General features: G+C 47.5%; 1 protein-coding gene across 2 annotated transcripts in view; it reads left to right on the forward strand.

Annotated features, from left to right (window-relative positions):
• RCAN1 (regulator of calcineurin 1) overlaps nucleotides 1-7,264 on the forward strand; it is a 120,127-nt gene extending 112,863 nt beyond the window's left edge. The window contains exons 3-4 of one of the 2 annotated variants that reach the window (XM_005201110.5): nucleotides 2,142-2,301; nucleotides 5,485-7,264. In XM_005201110.5, coding sequence (XP_005201167.1) covers nucleotides 2,142-2,301; nucleotides 5,485-5,657 — 333 coding nt within the window. In that variant the 3' untranslated portion in view covers nucleotides 5,658-7,264. 2 annotated transcript variants of the gene reach the window in all.
• The last annotated feature ends 13,620 nt before the right edge of the window (nucleotides 7,265-20,884 follow it).

The raw sequence follows: 20,884 nt of genomic DNA on the forward strand, positions 1-20,884 counted from the left end.
CCAGAGAATCTTCCCGGCCCAGGGATCGAACTTGGGTGTGCTGCATCTTGGCTGGATTCTTTACCACTGAGCCACCAGGGAGGTTCCTAGACACCCATTACCTATATGTTGATTGAGAATGCCAAGAAATCGTCTTCAGAGGGGCAAAATTCATACTATAAATGTATCACATCCCCAATTTTGAGATAGCAGGGTATAGTTGATCCCTGACCTCATAGATGACCTTCTTGAGTGATGATGGGAAAAAGAGTCTTTTCCTGACTCTGGAAGGTAGAGGACCACAGGGTGGTAGACGTGACTTTGCTAGAACCCCAGACTAGAGAGGTTCTGGCTTTATGCAGGTTCTGAGCAGGACTCAGTAGCCCACTTACTTCTGGAGAGCCTGTATCTGCAAACCCGCCCTGCACATCAACATGGGGGCTGCCAGGTCCAGTCTGAAACAGGGGAAAGAAATGGGTTCATTAGGCAGGTAGCAAAATGGTAAGAAATCCTTTTAGGAAGAAATCCTTCTGGTAAGCGGGGGTCTGCGTGCCAGGGCAGTCCCAGGTGGGGTGGGGGGCTCCAGGGCAGGTTTGCTTTTCCTCCTGCCCATCACCTCCTTCCTGCCCCCTCCCCTCCTTGATGGTAGACCACCCATCTTCCAGGCAGCTCATAAATTTCCACTTGACGATGTTATAGACGTCTTAACAGCTTGGCAAGAGGGCAAAAGCCCTTCAGCTCCTGCTCCCTGGTGAAAGAGACCCCCTTGGGGGCCCTGAGTTCTCGGGGCAGACCGTGTAGAGGGGCTTCCGGACCCTGCGGGGAAGGCGAACTTGCCGGCCCTGCCTGGGTAAATTGGAGCCGGATGCCCTGCCCCCTGGTGGATCCAAGCCTTAGACCTCGGATCCTTGGGAACAAATGCCCTTCTGCATTTGGTACCATTCCATATAAGTGATTGCTTAGACCCTCCCACGACCTTTTCTGGTTTATTAAAGACATGTTCATTGTGAAATTTTTAGGCGGGGGGTGGAGGAGGGGCGGGATACTAAAGAACAAAGAAAATACAAAGTGGCCAGATTTGAATGTAAGATGACTCGAACAGCCCTCCATTCACTGGCATAACTTTTAAGCCCCCAGAACCAGGATCTTGGTTATTGTCCCTTATCATTATTTTTTTTCTTAAAATATGTATCCTGGAAGCTGGGCTTCCCAGGTGGTGCTAGTGGTAAAGAAACTGCCTACCAATGCAGCAGACAGAAGAGATATGATTTGATCCCTGGGTCGGGAAGATTCCCCGGGAGGTGGACATGGCAACCCACTCCAGTATTCTTGCCTGGAGAATCCCCATGGACACAGGAGTCAGGCTGGCTATAGTCCATGGGGTCGCAAAGAGTCATACACAACTGATGCACCTTAGCAGGCATGCACACATCCTAGAAGGTACATTTATTTTTCCCTTCCTCCCTTTTGGCATCTGATTCAGAGCCCCAAAGAGGGAGGGAAGCCTGAGAGCATGGCAAGACCCCATCCCTGCTTTGTCCCCCTGAAAACTGATGTTGGTCCTGGAGGTGTTGCTTAGCCTTTGGAGCGTCTGTGATATGATGCAATGCCTCCGTAACACGAGGAGCTTCAGGCAATTGGTTCTGAGATCCCTTCTGATCTCGGCCACAGTGCTTTATTTTTTTTCCATCTGTACTAAAATTACCTGTATATATTTTCTATCAGTCTCAGTTCAGTTCAGTCACTCAGTTGTGTGTCCAGCTCTTTGCAACCCCATGGACTGAAGCACGCCCGGCCTCCCTGTCCATCACCCACTCCCAGAGTTTACTCAAACTCATGTCCATTGAGTCGGTGATGCCATCCAACCATCTCATCTGTCGTTCCCTTCTCCCGCCTTCAGTCTTTCCCAGCATCAGGGTCTTTACCCGTAAGTCCAGGTCAAGCATCCTTCCTCATGCCAGGAGGGCGCTCTACTCACGTTTGCACGATGATCTAAGTTCCCTCTCTCCGCCGCTTGTAAGCCGTTTGGCGGTTCACCCCGGACTGAGCCTGTGGACGCGGTTGCGTCCCTGAGCGCTGTCTTCCGCAGGCGGTCGTGAGGTGCCCTCACGCTGCCTCAGTCCTTCCCCCTTCGAGAAACATCTCCTCCCTCTCTCTTCCAGACTTTACACATAGGCAGCTCGCACCTGGCCCCTCCGAATCCAGACAAACAGTTCCTCATCTCTCCTCCCGCCTCGCCGCCGGTCGGCTGGAAACAAGTGGAAGACGCTACTCCCGTCATAAACTATGACCTTTTATACGCTATCTCCAAGCTAGGGCCAGGTAAGCCGTGCCCTCGGGTAAGGACTGGGGGTGGGGGGAGGTGAGGACACATGCAGAGGTTTGCCCAGGGCGTCCATCAGAGCACCCCTCTCACCCCGTCACCAGAGGGATGCCAGCGCGTGCTGTGAATTGTCTGTTTGGCTTTCTGCCTCTGCATCAGGGTCACCCATTGCCGGGGAGCGTGCACACCCGCCCATCTCTGGCCTCTTCCCTTAGGAAGAGGGGCAAGCTGGCCCTGGGGACCCATCACCGTAATCTCTCTGCATCTCATCACGTGACTCCGTCCCCTCACCCACCGAGCACAGCCCATGACCCCCCCTCAGAGGTCCTGTCGCTCCAAGCGGGGATGAGCTGTTGGACTTTGGAAAGGGGAAAATGGGCCTTTCCCCACTTCCGTTAAGTTTTTTTTAGTCAAGGGAATTTTGTTCACCAACCTGGTCCTCACCTGCCCATTTGAAGGTGTGAGCAGTCAGAGACCCAGAGGTCACAAGAGGAGAAGGAGCCCCAGACACACAGGCCCATAGGCAGGTGCTCACCCGCTGAGCTTGCCAGGGAGGGAGGGGGTCGCGGGGCGGGGGGGGGGGGCGGGGGGCGGGCGGGGTGGAGAAGAGATTCTGTGCCTCTGAAGGGACAAAGGTGTGAGCATTTGGGAAGAAAGGTACTCTGGCCTCAGGCTTCTCATCCAGAAAATGGGTATTCCCTGGTAGAGTTGTGAGCAATATACAAGATCATCATGTAAAAAGCACTTCATACAATGCCTGGCTCATCGGCAGAGCTCAATACCTGTTTTCTGGAAACAGTAAAATGTTGGTGGTTCCCGTCCTGTCGATAGGGTTTGGGTGAGCTGGAAGGTGCAGGCAGGGGTCTTGGGGTGACCAGGTTTGAGCCCCACTTCTGCCCTATCCATGGGGCAAATGCAATAAACACTGAGGCCATCAGCTTTCTCCTTGACCAATAATCTGACTGATGTTCCTCTGAGTGGAGAGTTTTGTTTTCCTGGACCATCAGCAGTTTCATATGAAAAAGGTGACACTGCTGTTAACACCTCTCAGACAGAAAACTCCCGCTATGGTAGAAGCAAAGATCACATTACCCACTGCTCACCGTGGCATTAAGTTCAAGTTGGAAGTGCCAGCGTTCCTCAGAGCAGCTCCAGGCTAAGGTGCATTAGCAGAGCCCAGGGTTGGAAACTTCTGGAATGTTAGAGAGGGGAAAAGGGAGACGTCCTCCTAGAGAAAGGACTCACACTGTCCCAGGGGCAGGAAGTGCTGTTAATGAACATTCTTTACACTCTAGAACCTACCACTTTTTTTTACAGACGTCTTGTTTGAGAAGCCCTTTTAGAGAATAGACATCAATTTGCTTTCAGTTTACCCAACAATGAGCTTGAATAGTAATTCATATTTCAGCTGTGCTTTTCAGCCAACAAGACTGCAAAGATTTTGCAAATGTGATCCCGTCCCCTTGCTTTCTGGATTATGCCTCCTTGGCAGGAGATAAAGATTTGTAAAGAGGATCATGACCAAGATTTTGAGTGATATATCTGACCCTCTGCTTTAACTTTCTGCCCCCTGAGAATATTGAAGCTCGTTCACCCTTTCAGTACTCAGTCATTCAGTCACGTTCAACTCTTTGCAACCCCATGGACTGTATGTAGCCCACCAGGCTCCTCTGTCCATGGGATTCTCCAGGCAACAATACTAGAGTGGGTTGCCATTTCCTCCTCCAGGGTGTCTTCCTGACCCAGGGATCGAAGCCCTCTCTTAGGGGTCTTCCTGACCCAGGGATCGAAGCCCTCTCTTATGTCTTCTGCATTGGCAGGCAGATTCCTTACCACTGGGCCATCTGGGAAGCCTTCACCCATTCAGTGAAATGAAAGTTGCTCAGTCGTGTCTGACTCTTTGTGACCCCATGGACTAATACAGTCCGTGGAATTCTCCAGGCCAGAATACTGGAGTGGGTAGCCATGCCCTTCTCCAGGGGATCTTCCTGACCCAGGGATTGAACCCAGGTCTCCTGCCTTGCAGGAGAATTCTTTACCAGCTGAGCCACAAGGAAAGCCCTTTCAGGGGCAGTTACAATAACATTCCAGTCTCCCGTGTGGGCTTGAGAAGAGGCAACACTTTGTTTATGAGTAAAAGCCCCTTGACTGAGCCTGATAAATTTCAGGCTGCCGTACAACAGCAGGACACTCCTGGTTTGAGGGGGTTGATAATTGTGTGAAAAAGGATGCTGTGATCAAAAATGCTTTTGGAGCACCTGGCTCAGAACTCACATCTGTTTCTTTTGGGCAAAGAGGCTTCCCCATGCTTCCCGTCTCTAGCCTGGGCTGTGAACTTCAGTGAAAGCCTTCAGTGGGGAGAGATGCCCAAGAGGGCCTTACCTGATGCCTTTATTCATACAACATCTTTTCCTGAACAGGTGCCACTTTCACCGTACCAGGGAAGTCCCCTGGGTAGTTTAGAGACAGTCTAGTGTACACGCTAAAAAAAGTGAAAGTGTTAGTTGCTGGGTTGTGTCCGACTCTTTGTGACCCCGTGGACTGTGGCCTGCCAGGCTCCTCTATCCATGGAATTCTCCAGGCAAGAATACTGGAGTGGGTTACCATTCCTTCTCTAGAGGATTTTCCCAACTCAGGGATCGAACCTGGGTTTCCAGCACTGCAGGGAGATTCTCTACCCTCTGAGCCACCAGGGAAGCCCATGCATGCAAAGAGTAATTAAATACACATTCCTTCCATGCCTTTCATATGCCTGGACTCAGAGTGTTTGAAAACAGAGTCATTTGCAGTGTTGAGATGTGTAAAGAAAGTGAAATTGAAGTCGCTCAGGCGTGTCCGACTCTTTGAGACCCCATGGACTGTAGCCTACCAGGCTCCTCAGTCCGTGGAATTTTCCAGACAAGAGTACTGGAGTGGTTTGCCATTTCCTTCTCCAGCGGATCTTCCTGACTCAGGGACTGAACCCCGGTCTCCTGCACTGCAGGCAGATGCTTTACCCCTGAGCCAAGGAGCCACCAAAGAAATACCAATCCAGAGTGTGTCTAGCTGTGTCCTTTGGTCCCCAGTGGATGCACACAGAAGCTTGGTCGAGCTGACTCCTGCCTGCACATCCCTTTGCTCTTGCTTTTTTTTGGCCCTTACCTCCTTGCCTGAGTTACCCTGCAATTATTCTCTTTCTCCAGGGGAAAAGTATGAACTGCACGCAGCCACCGACACCACCCCCAGCGTGGTGGTCCATGTCTGTGAGAGCGATCAGGAGAACGAGGAAGAAGACGAGATGGAAAGAATGAAGAGACCGAAGCCCAAAATTATCCAGACCAGGAGGCCAGAGTACACACCCATCCACTTAAGCTGAACCGGCGCCCGGACAAAGACGTGCTCCAAACCATGCTCGCAAGAAGGCATCTTTTACTGTGGAAGCAGCCGGTCACAGCTTTGGAGGCGGCAGCCGTGACCGCTGTGGCGGAAATTCCAGTTCACGTTGCTCAGAAGAGAATCGAGGCTTCGTCCCCTGGTTCTAACGCTGCGCCTCAGTCAGTGTTCGTGGCTCCTGGCCATGCCCCGAGCCAATCACTGAGTCTGGGGTGATCGCACAAGGACATCTGGGAGCATCGAGAGAAAACCAATAACGATAGTATTTTGTACTTGTTCTCTTCTGGTAGGTTCTGTCTTGGCCAGGGGCAGATTGATCCGTGGGCCCCGGGGAGAGTCTTTGTGTCTGATCAGTCTACAAGGTAGACTCACTCTCTCTCCTGGTGGGAAAAGGCACCATGCGAAGCCACAAGGCATCTGGTGCAGAAAGGTTGTGAGAGCAACACTGCAACGTGGAAACTGTAGCGTTTCATTTTCCCCCTTCATGTTCTGATGTTTGTGCATGTATATTACTGATTTCTCAGAACTAACCTTCGTTCCTATGTAGAGTTGCGCCATTGCTGTTTTACATCTTTCGGGGAGATAAGAAGGCATCTGCGAAGTCTGTCACCTTTCCAGATTCATGACTGTCTTTGGAAGGGCACCCACGACAGGGTGGAGGGGATTCTACACGGAATACACACACCATTCCACATCCTGTCCGATGCAACCAACAACTTGTGCTTTTGCAAAAGAAGTCGATCTGAAATTCCTGTGTAGCATTTCGCTTATAAAATTCAGAAAATAGCACTTTCACTGCCAACTTATAGTGGGTGAGAAATTTTAGTTTAGATGTTTTAGATCAGACAATACGTGGGTTTCATTTCTTTCTTTGACGTGGTAGTTTATATAACATGAATCATAGCCAAAACCCTTTTCGGGGGGAATAGTCAGTTGAGATCATTAATTTTTTTACCCCCACTAAAAAATCAAGATAAACTTGTAAATAAAGCTGATAGTATATATTCACACCTGTTGTGCACTTGGGTGAGACATATATGGCCATGGAAGACTAGTGTCAGATGTGTTAACCTCCCCGTGAATTGTATGTTGTAGAAAACGCCTTTCAGATGTTTGATGGGACTTGACTTCAAAGCACGTGAAGTGGATAGTGGGTATAAGAAGGGTGCAGTGCCTTTCCCATTAATTCCTGGTGGAGTCGTCACACTAGGTTAACGTTTGTAATTTTTTTCTAGTGTCCTGTGTATGTCTGGTCGATGGGTACTCCCTTTTGGCCTTACGATACTGTAACAGTGTTTGTCCTTTTGAAATACCTAATGCCAAGTGACAGTGCATGCTTTGGAAAAGGGGAAGAGGGCTTTCTTTAAGAAGCAAAGGCATTTGGCTGTTTCTGTCAAGAAACTGACTGAACGGTCTCCAAACCCTGTTTACAGGACCTGGTGAGGCGTGGGGGACAAATGAGCAAGAGACGCTTGCATAGCCGTTCAAGTGTTCCTAGTTCAGTGCTTTTAAACTGGAGAGGCTAACCTCAAGATATTTTTTTTAACTGCATTCTCTAATAAATCGACACAATATGCTCTTTATGGAAAAGCTTTCCGTTGTTTTATTTCTAAGGGTCAGCCTGTGAGCCCTTTGACTTCTGCAGTCTCAGAAGGATGCAGTCCTTTATCAGTCTGGGTTTGAAAACTCCCAGTTCCTTGCCACGGTTCACTGGCTGCCGGCCACACTAATGGGGCATCACGTAGCAGAGAGGAAAATGGATAAAACTGAAATCAGAAGTCTGGAGTGTTTCCTTTGTCCAGGGAGAGGATGCTGAGATGAACATCCCTTTTGCTATCAGCTCGGCTAAACAATGGCTTCCCGGGTGGGGGAGTGGTAAAGAACCCACCTGCCAATGCAGGAGGCACAGGAGACACAGGCGGGTTCCATCCCTGGGTCAGGAAGATTCCCCTGGAGTAGGAAATAGCAACTCATTCCAGTATTCTTGCCTGGAAGATTCCACGACCAGAGGAGTCTGGCAGTCTATAATCCACATGGTGGCAAAGAGTCGGACATGACTGAGTACATGCCCACACACACATACACACACCCCTCTAAACAATGTTTCTGATTGTTAATTTGAGGAATTTTCTTTCCTGTAGAAAATATGCCTGTGGAACATACTAAGTTGCAAAGGCCAGTTATGTTCAGAAAGTCTATCTGTAAGCCTCCTATTTGAATTTCATCTGGAAGTCTGATCAAAAATGGTGGTGTGCTCCTGGCCAGCCCTCAAAGGTCTAAATAATGTCGTGTTTATTTGCAAATGATATATATATGTGTGTACACATACATATATATATCTTTTGGGCTCAGACGGTAAAAGAATCCATCAACAATGCGAGAGACCTGGGTTTGATCCCTGGGTTGGGAAGATCCCCTGGAGAAGGAAGTGGCTACCCACTCCAGTATTCTGCCCTGGAGAATTCCATGGACAGAGGAGCCTGGCGGGCTACAGTCCATGGGGTCGCAAAGAGTCGGACACGACAGAGTGAATTCCACTTTCACACTCTTATTTGCGAATGATATCTGCTTCTTTTTCAAGATGAACATCAGGCATTTTTCCATAGAAATTCACGTGCTCCTCTGTTTTCCATTGAAGAGCAGCCTCATTCTGTCATTCCTCAAGAGCACGTGCATATTTTAAATTTATGTATGTTAGAGGTCTAAGCGTGTAGGAAAATCCTCATTTGCATCAAGTTGGTTGAATCTGACTGTTGAGAAGATTCACTAATTAACCACCAGGGAAGGAGGGTGAGGCTGTTTATTGTCATCTTGTTGAATAACTAGGAGCCACTGCAGAGCAGAACTGGATTGGGAAGTGTGCTGGTCCAGAGTCCTGTTTCATAAATAACCCTGGAATAAAGTCGAATTGTGTTGTCAGTTAACTCAGATTTCCAGTGGGTCCCCTTACATATAACTGGAGAAATATGGGTGGCTGGTCCCATTGCCCGGGAAGCCTTCAGATCCTAGAGTAGAAATCCACACATCAACAAAGAGCCTCACTTCTGATGGACGATGTCTGATGAATGGTTCTGAGTTCAGGTAACTGTGGTGGCCTCAGCTCAAATCCCAAAGCTAAGAGTGCTCACAGTCTAGTCTCCAGGCAGATGGCTATGTTGTTATTGTTCAGTCGCTAAGTTGTGTCCAACTCTTTGCGACCCCATGAACTGCAGCACGCCAGGCTCCTCTGTCCTCCACTGTCTCCCGGAGTTTGTTCACACTCATGTCCATTGAGTTGGTGATGCCATCCAACCGTCTCATCCTGTGCCACCCCGTTCTCCTCCTGCCCTCAATCTTTCCCAGCATCACGATCTTTTCCAATGAATGGACTCTTTGCATCAGGTAGCCAAAGTATTGGAGCTTCAGCTTCAGCATCAGTCCTTCCAAGGAATATTCAGGACTGATTTCCTTTAGGATGGATGGGTTTGATCTCCATGCAGTCCAAGGGACTCTCAAGAGTCTTCTCCAGCACCACAGTTCAAAAGCATCAGTTCTTCAGCAAAGGCCCCTAAATCATGAACGTGCCCAGGACTCAAGCATCTCTGTAGCCCTCCTAGTGAGTGGGCTCAGTAAAAGGCAAAAGGACAGACACCAAACAGGCAGAGTCGTGCAGAGCGCATCCTTTGCCATTGATTGGATGTGTTCCTTAAATAGATTTTGATAGAATATATTTCTCATCTGATGGTAAGTAGCTTAGAGCCATCCATCCCAGAAAAGAAAATCAGCATACTCAAAATGTGTGCTAAATCCAAACAAAGGGTGGTAAATGATGAGAGAAGTATAACATTTCATGCAGCTATTAATACTCAGGCTAAAAACATTGATTTGCAGTTAGCGAGCATTTTAGGATTTGTCATTTCCAGAATATTGTGAGATTTAGTGCCCAGAGGAGGTTTGCATTTTTGCAGAGCTTTAATTTTACGTGAAATTGTACAGACCTCATCACTAACTAAATACATCTTCTCAAATGTTGCAAAGGATCAAATACACTCTATGGCCATGTTATGACCAAAATTGAATCAGCAGCTGGGGTATGTCCTATTTTATAGCATTTAAAGAATCCTGTGGAATATTTGCTCCAAGTGCCTATCAAATAAAGTTCATCTAAAGGTCAATAATTCAGATGGAAACTACATAAATAATTTACATTAAAATGATTTGAGCAGTTAGAATACAAATAAGAAATACATTTTTTTTTCTTTCCCAGTTCTCCTGTCTTCTGATTCTAAAGTAGGACACAGGGAATTTCAAATATGCCAGTGCTTTTGGCAATCTTAATTCACATCTGAAATTCTCACTTTTGTGACTCACCAAACGTTACATGGCCATCAGGTAGATGGATTTTATTCTCACATACCTCATTTTCTTCAGCACTCCCTCCCCACTGTTCGTGAAAGGTCATTTTAATCATGACTATGCTTGTGAAAGACAGAGAAGATTATTTGCAAGTGATTGAGATGAGGCGCCTACAGTCCTCGTCTCTGTTTAAAGATTCTGATTAGAGATTAGATTCCGTTCTACACAGCAACTGAGAGCCCAGTGATTGCTATACCCCCTGCTCAAAGTTGTACTTCCTGATTGACTTTCATGCTCTGGTCATGTGGAATTTGCAGTGTTTCTAACTTGCTCTGTCCTTCCTCTCTTCCCTGTGCTCCTCTGAGTGTGTCTCCTAAAACATCACTCCACGGCCCAGCCCCACCTGGGCTAACCCCACAGTGATGTGAATCCCATGAGACTGGTCCCATGTCTTCCCCACTCACCTGTGTCTGAGTCTCTCGCAGCTACCACCAGGCCCAGCCTGCAGGGCTCAATAAATAGGCCTGAAATAATTAACCAACTCAACCGTCCTTGCCCTCCTCTCCATTATTAATGTCTCCCTCTCTCCGAGAATCATTCCCAGCCACTCCTGCTATGTCACCCATTGTGCCCCATACTTCCAATGTATGGCCTTCTCAGCATAGTTGTTAAATTGTCTGGCTTCCCTGTTAGAACAGAAATTAAGTGGAGGTGGGATTCCTGGTGACCCATGGCTCATGGTAGACATTCAACAAAAAGTTGGATGGATGGATAGCTGGGTGTGTAGGGGAGGGATCAATGGATAGGTGGCTGGTGGGGGGTGGGATGGATGGATGGATGGAGATTTCAGAGGATGTGTGAGAGGTCACTGAGAACAAAATAGAAAAATAATAAGGCATATTCCCCTCTGCCTAGTCAGTAGAGCCAATAAGCAGATCCCTGTTTGAATCCAACAAACTGGCAGACTGCTAGAGCAGCAATAATCAAAAGGAAAGAAAAGGAGACACAAGTGTGTTGGGGTAGATCCATAGATGAGAAAAGAAAAAAAATTGTTTTTAAAATTTCTTTTCAAAATAGGGTGAGTGACTGAATCATGAAAGAACTTTTCAGGACAATGAAAAGGATCTCTATCTGGATGGAGCAGTGCAGCAACAGAAGCAGTAACAACAGCCCAGTAGTTGTAAAGCAAGTACATGCATTTGTCCAAAACTCATCAAGAACTGCAGACTTAAAATGGGTGTGTTTCGTTTTATGTAAAGCATGTCTCAAAGTTAATTTACTTTTTTAAAATTTTTAAATCTTAAGACAAAATCTTAAGGAAAAAATTTTTAAATCTTAAGACAAAGGACAAAAGTTAGGGGAAGGCCTTAATGTTCACCATATCTTTGTCATTTTTCACGTGTGTAATGCTTTGGTAACATACTCAGGGCTTCCCTGGTGGCTCAGTGGTAAAGAATCCGCCTGCCAATGCAAGAGACATGGGTTTGATCCCTGGGTCAGGAGGATCCCCTGGAGAAGGAAATGGCAACCCTCTCCAGTATTCTTGCCTAGGAAATCCCAAGGAGAGAGGATACTGGAGGATTACACTCCATGAGGTCACAAAGTTGGACACAACTTAGCAACTAAACAACAACAGCAACATTCTTAAACACAGAACAAGGCAAAGCAGCTTCCCAAATTAGAGTATGTGCATTCTGATTAAGCTTTCCTAGAAGAACTTGATATGTCCACGACAATCTGTTAACTTTAAAAATCAACTTGGGTCATATTTCTTAAAGTTTAATAAATGACTAATTTTTCACCTGTTCAGAACCAACCAATTGCTTCTTCAAGAATATAAGCATCCACAAGTAACCAGTGGTATACGAAATTCATTTTAGCAGGTCTCTAATTCATGTATGGATGTGAGAGTTGGACTGTGAAGAAAGCTGAGTGCCGAAGAATTGATGCTTTTGAACTGTGGTGTTGGAGAAAACTCTTGAGAGTCCCTTAGACTGCAAGGAGATCCAACCAGTCCATTCTAAAGGAGATCAGTCCTGGGTGTTCATTGGAAGGACTGATGCTAAAGCTGAAACTCCAATACTTTGGCCACTTCATGAGAAGAGTTGACTCACTGGAAAAGACCCTGATGCTGGGAGGGATTAGGGGCAGGAGGAGAAGGGGACGACAGAGGATGAGATGGCTGGATGGCATCATTGACTCGATGGACATGAGTTTGAATGAACTCTGGAGTTGGTGATGGACAGGGAGGCCTGGCGTCCTGCATTCATGGGGTCGCAAAGAGTTGGACACGACTGAGCGACTGAACTGAACTGAACTGAATGTCAGTGTACAGTCTCATCAGGCCTCAGGTAGGAGTGACATACTGGACCAGGAAAATACTTCCACAATGATGCATCTGAAAATAATGAGCTATTAGAAAAAGAAGCAAAGTAGCAACAACAAAAACGAAACCCAGTATGTTTCTGCAAGGTCAACTTTCTTTCTGAAGCTTCTAAAACATTTTTCCTGCAAATTATACAAAATATGCGTCATTCTTCTTCTTATAAAAACAGTTAAGCACCACGAGACTTCCTTGGTGGTCCAGTGGCTAAGACTCTGCACTTCCTATGCCTGGGTTCGATCCCTGATCAGGGTATTAGACCCCACAAGCTGCAACTAAGAGTTTGCATGCAGTCAAATGCACAAAAATAAATACTACAAAACAAAGAAAAAAATACTTGGTGAACTTGAGAAGCCCATTTGTCATTAACAAAATTTTAAGCACTGTGAGTATTAGAGAAATAACTTTAAAAAGCTATAGAAGATCCTCAACAACCATTACAAGTAGTGGCTTTTGTCATATTATGCAGTTTTATTATAGGATAAGTTGCCAAACAACTCCTCTTAACTGTGTTAACTTGAAGGTGTGCTTCAACTAATGAGGCAAATTAGTCCAAATGCCAAAACACTTCTCTTAACTGTGTTAACTTGAAAGTGTGCTTCAACTAATGAGGCAAAATTAGTCCCAGCTTCAGTTTTTTGTCTTTCTAGCAGCTCTTTGGTGGCAGAGGTACTAACAAGTAGGTGCATACGTGCTGTCTGTAGCAGAAAGCCCACACGCCTACGTGCAGCTAAGTTGCTTCAGTCGTGTTCAACTCTTTGTTACCCCATGGACTGTAGCCCACCAGGCTCCTTTGTCCATGGGGATTCTCCAGGCAAGAATACTGGAGTGGGTTGCCATGCCCTCCTCCAGGGGATCTTCCCAACCCAGGAATCTAACCAGTGTCTCTTATGTCTCCTGCATTGGCAGGCAGGTTCTTCAGCACTGGGGCCATTTGGGAAACCCAGCAGAATACATACAGTCCTGCCAAATCCAGGAGATAGATAGAGAGGAAGCAAAAGTCGCTCAGTCGTCTCCAACTCTTTGCGACCCCACGGACTATACAGTCCATGGAATTCTCCAGGCCAAAATACTGGAGTGGGTAGCCATTCCCTTCTCCAGGGGATCTTCCCAACCCAGGAATCAAACCCAGATATCCAGCATTTCAGGCAGATTCTTTACCAGCTGAGCCACCAGGGAAACCAAAGACTACTGGAGTGGGTAGCCCATCCCTTCTCCAGAGGATCTTTCCGACCCAGGAATCGAACCGGGTCTCCTGCATTGCAGGCTGATTCCTTGCCAGCTGAGCCACCAGGGACAGACAGGAAAGGGGTCTTAAAAGCCACCCCAAGATGTGGTGTATTTTCATTTGGATCTGACTGCCCATCTACTGTCTCCCTAACTCTAACTGGGCAGCATCTAGACCCTAAGTGGCTTCAGCTTCCAGTCAGTTACTTCAAGTTCTCTCTGCTGAATTTCATAAATGATTTGCCTTTCAGTTTTGTTGAGACCTGATTCTAGATTCTTGATGGATTTAACCCTCATACTGTTTGTGGCCTCACCAAAGCGGATGTCACATGTTCCCCGAAGTTATGCAATATAACTTCACTGAGTCTAGTGTCATAACCTATTGAGAAGTTATCCTTTGCATGGATGTTTTTTCCTCGTTTTTTTAAACCCCTGTAGGCTTATTAGGAAAACTATGGGAAGAATTTCCCCTTCCAAAGTGTTGAACCAGGATAATGTGCTCCTAACCCTGGGCTCCATGAGCCCCTAGATGATGTCAACAGGATCTCCTGGGGTCCTGGGGTCTGGAGATCCCGTCTCTGAAAGATTAAGGGCTTCCTGGTGGTCAAGCTTCCAGTGTCTGAGAAAAGAGCCAGAGTGAAGAGTCTGTGCTCAGAGCTGGGAGGGGGCACAACTGGTTGGAGTTGGGGTGGGAGAAACAGAAGGGGCTACAAAAGGAGAGAGCTGACACTGGAAGAGCTTGGCTCATCCTGGTGAGGGTTTTAGCTCCAAGTGTGAAGCTAAACTTGGCAAGACTGGGAGTCAATGACGGCTCCCACTTTAGGAGCCTCTTCTTTACCTGGGCTGTGCACGCCCAGGAGCAAGGGCAGGGGTAGCCCCTGCAGAGAAAGGACTAGAGTCTCCCATGGCACAGCGGGCAGGGGTAGGGATGGGGTAGGTGTAGGCAGAGCCCCAGGTTTCCTGTTCACCCAAAGAGCCCCCAGCACTGACCTCCACTGATGTGCCAGCCAACCTCTGAAGGCAACGTCCTGAGTGAGTTTCCTTTTACCCTGTTCTTGGGGTGTCTGGGGTTTTTTCCATTATTTTCAGTCATTCAGTTGTGTCCGACTCTTTGCAACCCCATGGACTGCAGCATGCCAGGTTTCCCTGTCCATCACCAACTCCCAGAGTTTACTCAAACTCATGTCCATTGAGTTGGTGATGCCATCCAAAAATGTGCCCCAATCCAGAGTTTCACTTTATTTTTTTTCCTCTTAATTTCCACACAGAACCCTTAGACCTGTCCCTCCTCCCGTGTTCCTTATCTCCCGGGCCCAGAGCACAACCCGCTCTCTGCGCAGAGAGCCGGGAGGTGGCACTCAGCGAGATGCGGTGGGCTTGGGTGGCTGACACCCCCGACTTCTGGAGCTGCCCTCCAGCCAAGGCCAGCAGCGCCCCCTGCTGCCCGTGTTGAGCTGTACACACTCCGGGAGTAGGGAGCAGAGAGACCACAACCAGTGCGGACAGGAAATGATGAGGTCTGACGAGGAGAAGAGCGGAGGCAGAGAAGGAACCCAGGCAGGCAGGGTGCCCAGCGAGAGGCCACCCCTGCTCTGACATCTGCATTGTCCCCAGTCGTGAAGAGAGTTCCCAGAGCTTAGCAGAAGTTGGCTTAAAACGCAGCATTCAGAAAACTAAGATCATGGCATCCGGTCCCATCACTTCATGGCAAATAGATGGGGAAACAGTGGAAACAGCGAGAGACTTTATTCTGAGGGGCTCCAAAATCACTGCAGATGGTGACTGCAGCCATGAAATTAAAAGACACTTGCTCCTTGGAAGAAAAGTTATGACCAACCTAGACAGCATATTAAAAAGCAGAGACATTACTTTGCCAACAAAGGTCCATCTAGGACCTTCAAGGCTGTGGCTTTTCCAGTGGTCATGTATGGATATGAGAGTTGGACTATAAGGAAAGCTGAGCGCCGAAGAATTGATGCTTTTGAACTGTGGTGTTGGTGAAGACTCTTGAGAGTCCCTTGGACTGCAAGGAGATCCAACCAGTCCGTCCTAAAGGAAATAAGTCCTGAATATTCATTGGAAGGACTGATGCTCAAGCTGAAACTCCAATACTTTGGCCACATGATGCAAAGAACCTACTCATATGAAAAGACCCTGATGCTGGGAAAGACTGAAGGCGGGAGGAGAAGGGAACGACAGAAGATGAGATGGTTGGATGGCATCACCGACTCAATGGACATGGGTTTGGGTGGACTCTGGGGGTTGGTGATGGACAGGGAGGCCTGGTGTGCTGCAGTCCATGGAGTCGCAAAGAGTCGGACACAACTAAGCGACTGAACTGAACTGACAAGGAGGAGAGGAGGGGAGGAGAGAAGGAACCCGGGCAGGCAGGTGGCCTCATCAGAGAGGCCACCCCTGCTCTGATGAGACATTGCATTGTCCCAGTCATGAAGAGAGTTCCTGGAGCTTAGCAGAAGTCCGGCAGAGACTGTGCCTCCTGGGTTTAGAAAGAATGGAATCGGTGAGAATGCAGCTATGAATCTGGGTGGAGGGGTTGTGGTTGGCAGACTGGCCAAACCGGCCCGCAAGAGTCCAAGCCCATCCCCCACCCCCACCCCAGGGGAACAACCCTCTCCCCATGAGTTGCAGGGATGCAGTTGGCAAGACCTGTGACATTACAAATGTCTTCCAATTGGTGAATATCCACAATTAAAATTATGTGCCCATGAATTAGTATCAGTACTTGACAATATCTATCTATGTGAAAGGGCATTTTTAAAGATGAAATTGGTAAAATCTCAGTACAAATCAGCATTAACAGATGAACATTTGCAACTGATTTTTATTGTAGGGTATACTAACTTTGAATTCCACTTAAGTGAAATGTTATCCCTCCTTCAAAAGGAGAGAATTCCATTGGCAGACCTCTATTACAAAAAATATACTCAGTAGTTTCTGAATTTTGTAAAAAGTGTGTAAATTTGTTTTTTCCTTTTGTTATATTACTGCCTCCACAACGTTCTTATTTTTGCCTGTGCATTTACAGGGCCCAAAATATTTACTATGATGGCCATCACCCCCATGATGATAATCACTTGTTATGGCAAAAGGGATTTCGCAGCTAGAACTCAGTACCCAACTCAGTTGACTTTGAGTTAATCCAAAGGAAGATTCTCCTCCCAGGTGGGCCTGGCCTAATCGGGCGAGTCCTGAAAGGCATCGAGAGCCTCAGCTGGGCTCTTCTACTGGCCAGGAAGATGCAAGGTGTGAGAGGAGGGCCATGTGCCAGGCACCTGGGGACAGCTTCTAGAAGCTGAGAGCAGTCCCTGACCAACAACAGCCAGCTGGAAAGGGGATGTCAGTTCTACAGCTGCGAGGAGATGACTTCTGCCAACAACTGCATGAGTTTGGAGGAGGACTCTTGAGCCTCAGGTGAGACGGCAGCCGTGGCTAACACCTTCACGCCAAGGGGGTCTCACCTGGGGAGAGGCCCTGAGCAGAGGTCCCAGCTGTCACAGGCCTGGATCCTGATCCACTGAAACCATAAGGTGATGAATGTGTTGTCTAAAACGTCCATGCTGGTAGCAATGCATTGTGCAGTGATAGAAGGCTAATACAGAGGTGTAGGATGTAACCTCAGAGATGAGGTGTGATGTCTCCATTTGGCTAGATGCACAGCGCCACACGGCATGTTCAAGGCCGGCATCTCTGGGGGAGACCTGTGAGCTGGCAGCCTCTATGGACCTGAACTCTCCCCAGACCATCCCCTCACTGAATGCAGCAGCCCATGTTGACTTCAGCACTGACTTCTTGTCTCCTTTATAATGATGCATTTGTAAATATATTGTAATAGTTACATTAAGCACTTTTCTAAGCAATTTTGCAAAAAAAATGTTTTCCCCAAGAATACAATATTCTCAGTACAAAGCATTGTTATAAACTGTGCCAAATAATGCTACTATGATCTTAAGAATCAAGCTTCCCATGATTATCAGAACCAGTGGAAGGGTAAAAGCCCAGAGAAGGCCACACACAGGCCGTTGCACTATTATCATGTTTCACTCAAGGCTCATTCAGCAGGGATTTATCCAGCACCCAGATATTCCAGGCGCTGGAGATGAGGTGATAGAGACCAAACACAGAGCCCACTCTCACAGAACTTGGTAAGAGGAACTAGACAATAAATGTATAAATAAATTAATTAAATAACTTCAGATAGGAGAGATGCCTGGAAGATAAACATGATATTTTTGTTCTCTATGGCAGCTGGTAACAAATTACCACGAATGCAGTCTGGTGGCTCATTGGTAAAGAATCCACCTGCAATGCAGGAGATGGCAGGCTTGATCCCTGGTTTGGGAATATCTCCTGGAGAAGGAAATGACAACCCACTCCAGTATTCTTGCCTGAAAAATCCCATGGATAGAGGAGCTTGGAGGTGTTCAGTCCAAAGGATTGCAAAGAGTAGGACATGACTGAGTAACTGAGCATGTAGTCCCTTGACACCACACCAACTTATTATCTTACAGCTCTAGAGATCAGATTTCTAAAATCAAGGTGTCCCAGGTCTACATTGTTTCTGGAAGTTCAAGAGGAGAATCCTCGCCTTCTTCAGCTTCCAGAGGCCAACAGCATTCATTGGCTCATGACCCCTTCTTTGTGTCACTCTCAGTTCAGTTCAGGCACTCAGTCGTGTCTGACTCCTTGCAACCCCAAGGACTGCAGCACGCCAGGCTTCCCTGTCCATCACCAACTCCTGGAGCTTACTCAAACTCATGTCCATAGAGTTGGTGGTGCCATCCAACCATGTCACCCTCTGTCATCCCCTTCTCCTCCCGCCTTCAATCTTTTCCAGCATCAGGGTCTTTTCAAATGAGTCAGTTCTTCGCATCAGGTGGCCAAAGGATTGGCCAAAGGCTTTAGCATCAGCTTTAGCATCAGCCCTTCCAAAGAATATAAAGGACTGATTTCCTTTAGGATAGACTGGTTGGATCTCCTTGAAGTCCAAGGGACTCTCAAGAGTCTTCACCAACACCACAGTTCAAAAGCATCAATTCTTTAGCACTCAGCTTTCTTTATTGTCCAACTCTCACATCCATACATGACTCCTGGAAAAACCATAGCTTTAACTAGACAGACCTTTGTCAGCAAAGTAATGTCTCTGCTTTTTAACATGCTATCTAGGTTGGTCATAACTTTTCTTCCAAGGAGCAAGCATCTTTTAATTTCATGGCTATAGTCACTATCTGTAGTGATTTTGGAGCCCAAGAAAATAAATCTGTCACTGTTTCCATTGTTTCTTTTTCTATTTGCCATGAAGTGATGGGACCAGATGCCATGATCTTCGTTTTCTGAATGTTGAGTTTTAAGCCAACTTTTTCACTCTCCTCTTTCACTTTCATCAAGAGGCTCTTTAGTTCTTTGCTTTCTGCCATAAGGTTGGTGTCATCTACGTATCTGAGGTTATCGACATTTCTCCCAGAAATCTTGATTCCAGCTTGTGCTCATTCAGTGCTTCATTTCCCATGATGTACTCTGCATATAAGTTAAATAAGCAGTGTGACAATATGTAGTGACAATAATATGTGTTACTCTAGCCCTTTGCTTTTATCATCTGTTTTAACCACCATTCATGAACGAGAGATTCCTGCCCCAGGGTTATGGCAATGGATAAACACACCACACCCAACATAGGACAGATGAGATGAAAAGAGGTTTATCAATCACAAAAATTCACAGCCCAGGCTTCCCTGGTGGCTCAGATGGTCAAGAATCTGCCTGCAATGCAGGAGACCCAGGATCAATCCCTGGGTTGGGAAGATCTCCGGGCAGAGGGCATGGCAACCCACTCCAGTATTCTTGCCTGGAGAATCCCTAGGACAGAAGAGCCGGGAGGCTATAGTCCATAGGGTCGAAAAGAGTTGAACATGACTGAGTGACTGACACACACTACACTCACGGCCCAGGAGAGGGGATCACTGCTTACTAGGCAAGATCACGTGGGGATCACACAGAACAGGGTGAAAAAGCTGGGCTGTGGGATGCAGGCTCTGTAGTGACACGAGAGTGCAGTGGCCCCTGGTTCCCATGGGAAGATGTAATGGCCTTGTTTGGTACTTCTACCAGCCAGGAGGGCAATGAAGCCCACTGCTCAGGGGGTAAGCAGAAACTGAGCCCTGTCTGTTTGATGAGGGACTGGTGTTTAGTTGGGGGACTTTAGCCACAGGAGCAGAGTGGGGAGGGGAATTTGCATTTGGGTCATAAGAGGGCTTCTAGTTTCATCAGATGGCAAGATCACATAATCGCGAGTCTCATTTTATGTCTTACACCACATGGTCACATCTGGTACTCTCAGCAAGAAGTGGTCAAGTCAAGATTTCAACCCATATTAACCTGCCTCCAGAGCTGCAGTTCTAACCATCTCACTGCACTTCCCTCCTCCACAGTGAGCCACGGCAGCTGGTGTGCAAAGCCGGCCCCCAAGGAGCCACAGCTGCCAGCATCCGTGTCCTGGCGATGTCCTCTCCCACACTGAGTCTGCACTGGCCCCCAAGACTTGGTTTAACCAACAGAACATGGGGGGAGTGACCCTCTGCCCATTCTGACCCTCAGAAGGCCTGGCAGCCTCTGTTTCTGCCCCCTTGGCAGCCAGCTGTTGGGTAAGAGACAGCAAGTACCAAGAGAGGAGCTGGCAGGCACAGAGCCTCGGGGCAGGGGAGACCCCTAGGACAAATGCGAGCCACCTGGCTACACTCGGGCACAACGGGGCTCCACACAGTGGAACGCTACATGCAATGCAGGCTGAAGGTGGTGCAGAGGCAGGAGTGCCAGCTGTGGGCAGGGAGGGAGGTGAGGATGGGCGTGTTATGTACTGTGCTCTAAGATTCTTTGGGAGTCTTTGAAAGATCACTGCAGGTCCTTATGAAAACAAGTTTCTTATTCCATCATTCTTGTTTTTTTTTTTTTTTCTTTTTAATTTTTACCCATTTTAAACAATTATTTATTTATTTGGCCACGCTGGGTCTTAGTTGCAGCATGCGAGATCTCCAGTCTTCATTGAGGCATGTGGGATCTAGTTTCCTGATAAGGGATTGAACCTGGGCCCCCTGCACTGGGAGTGCAGAGTCTTAGCCACTGGACCACCAGGGAAGTCCCTTATTCCATCAGTCTTGAAAGACCCTTTACACCGTTTCATAAGGGTTGGCTGTGATGAACTGGAACAGACAGCAGGCCAGCAGCATGCCAATCCGCTGAAGGAATGTGAT

Source organism: Bos taurus, chromosome 1, assembly GCF_002263795.3.
Source record: "Bos taurus isolate L1 Dominette 01449 registration number 42190680 breed Hereford chromosome 1, ARS-UCD2.0, whole genome shotgun sequence".
In the NCBI taxonomy this organism is placed as follows: Eukaryota; Metazoa; Chordata; class Mammalia; order Artiodactyla; family Bovidae; genus Bos; species Bos taurus.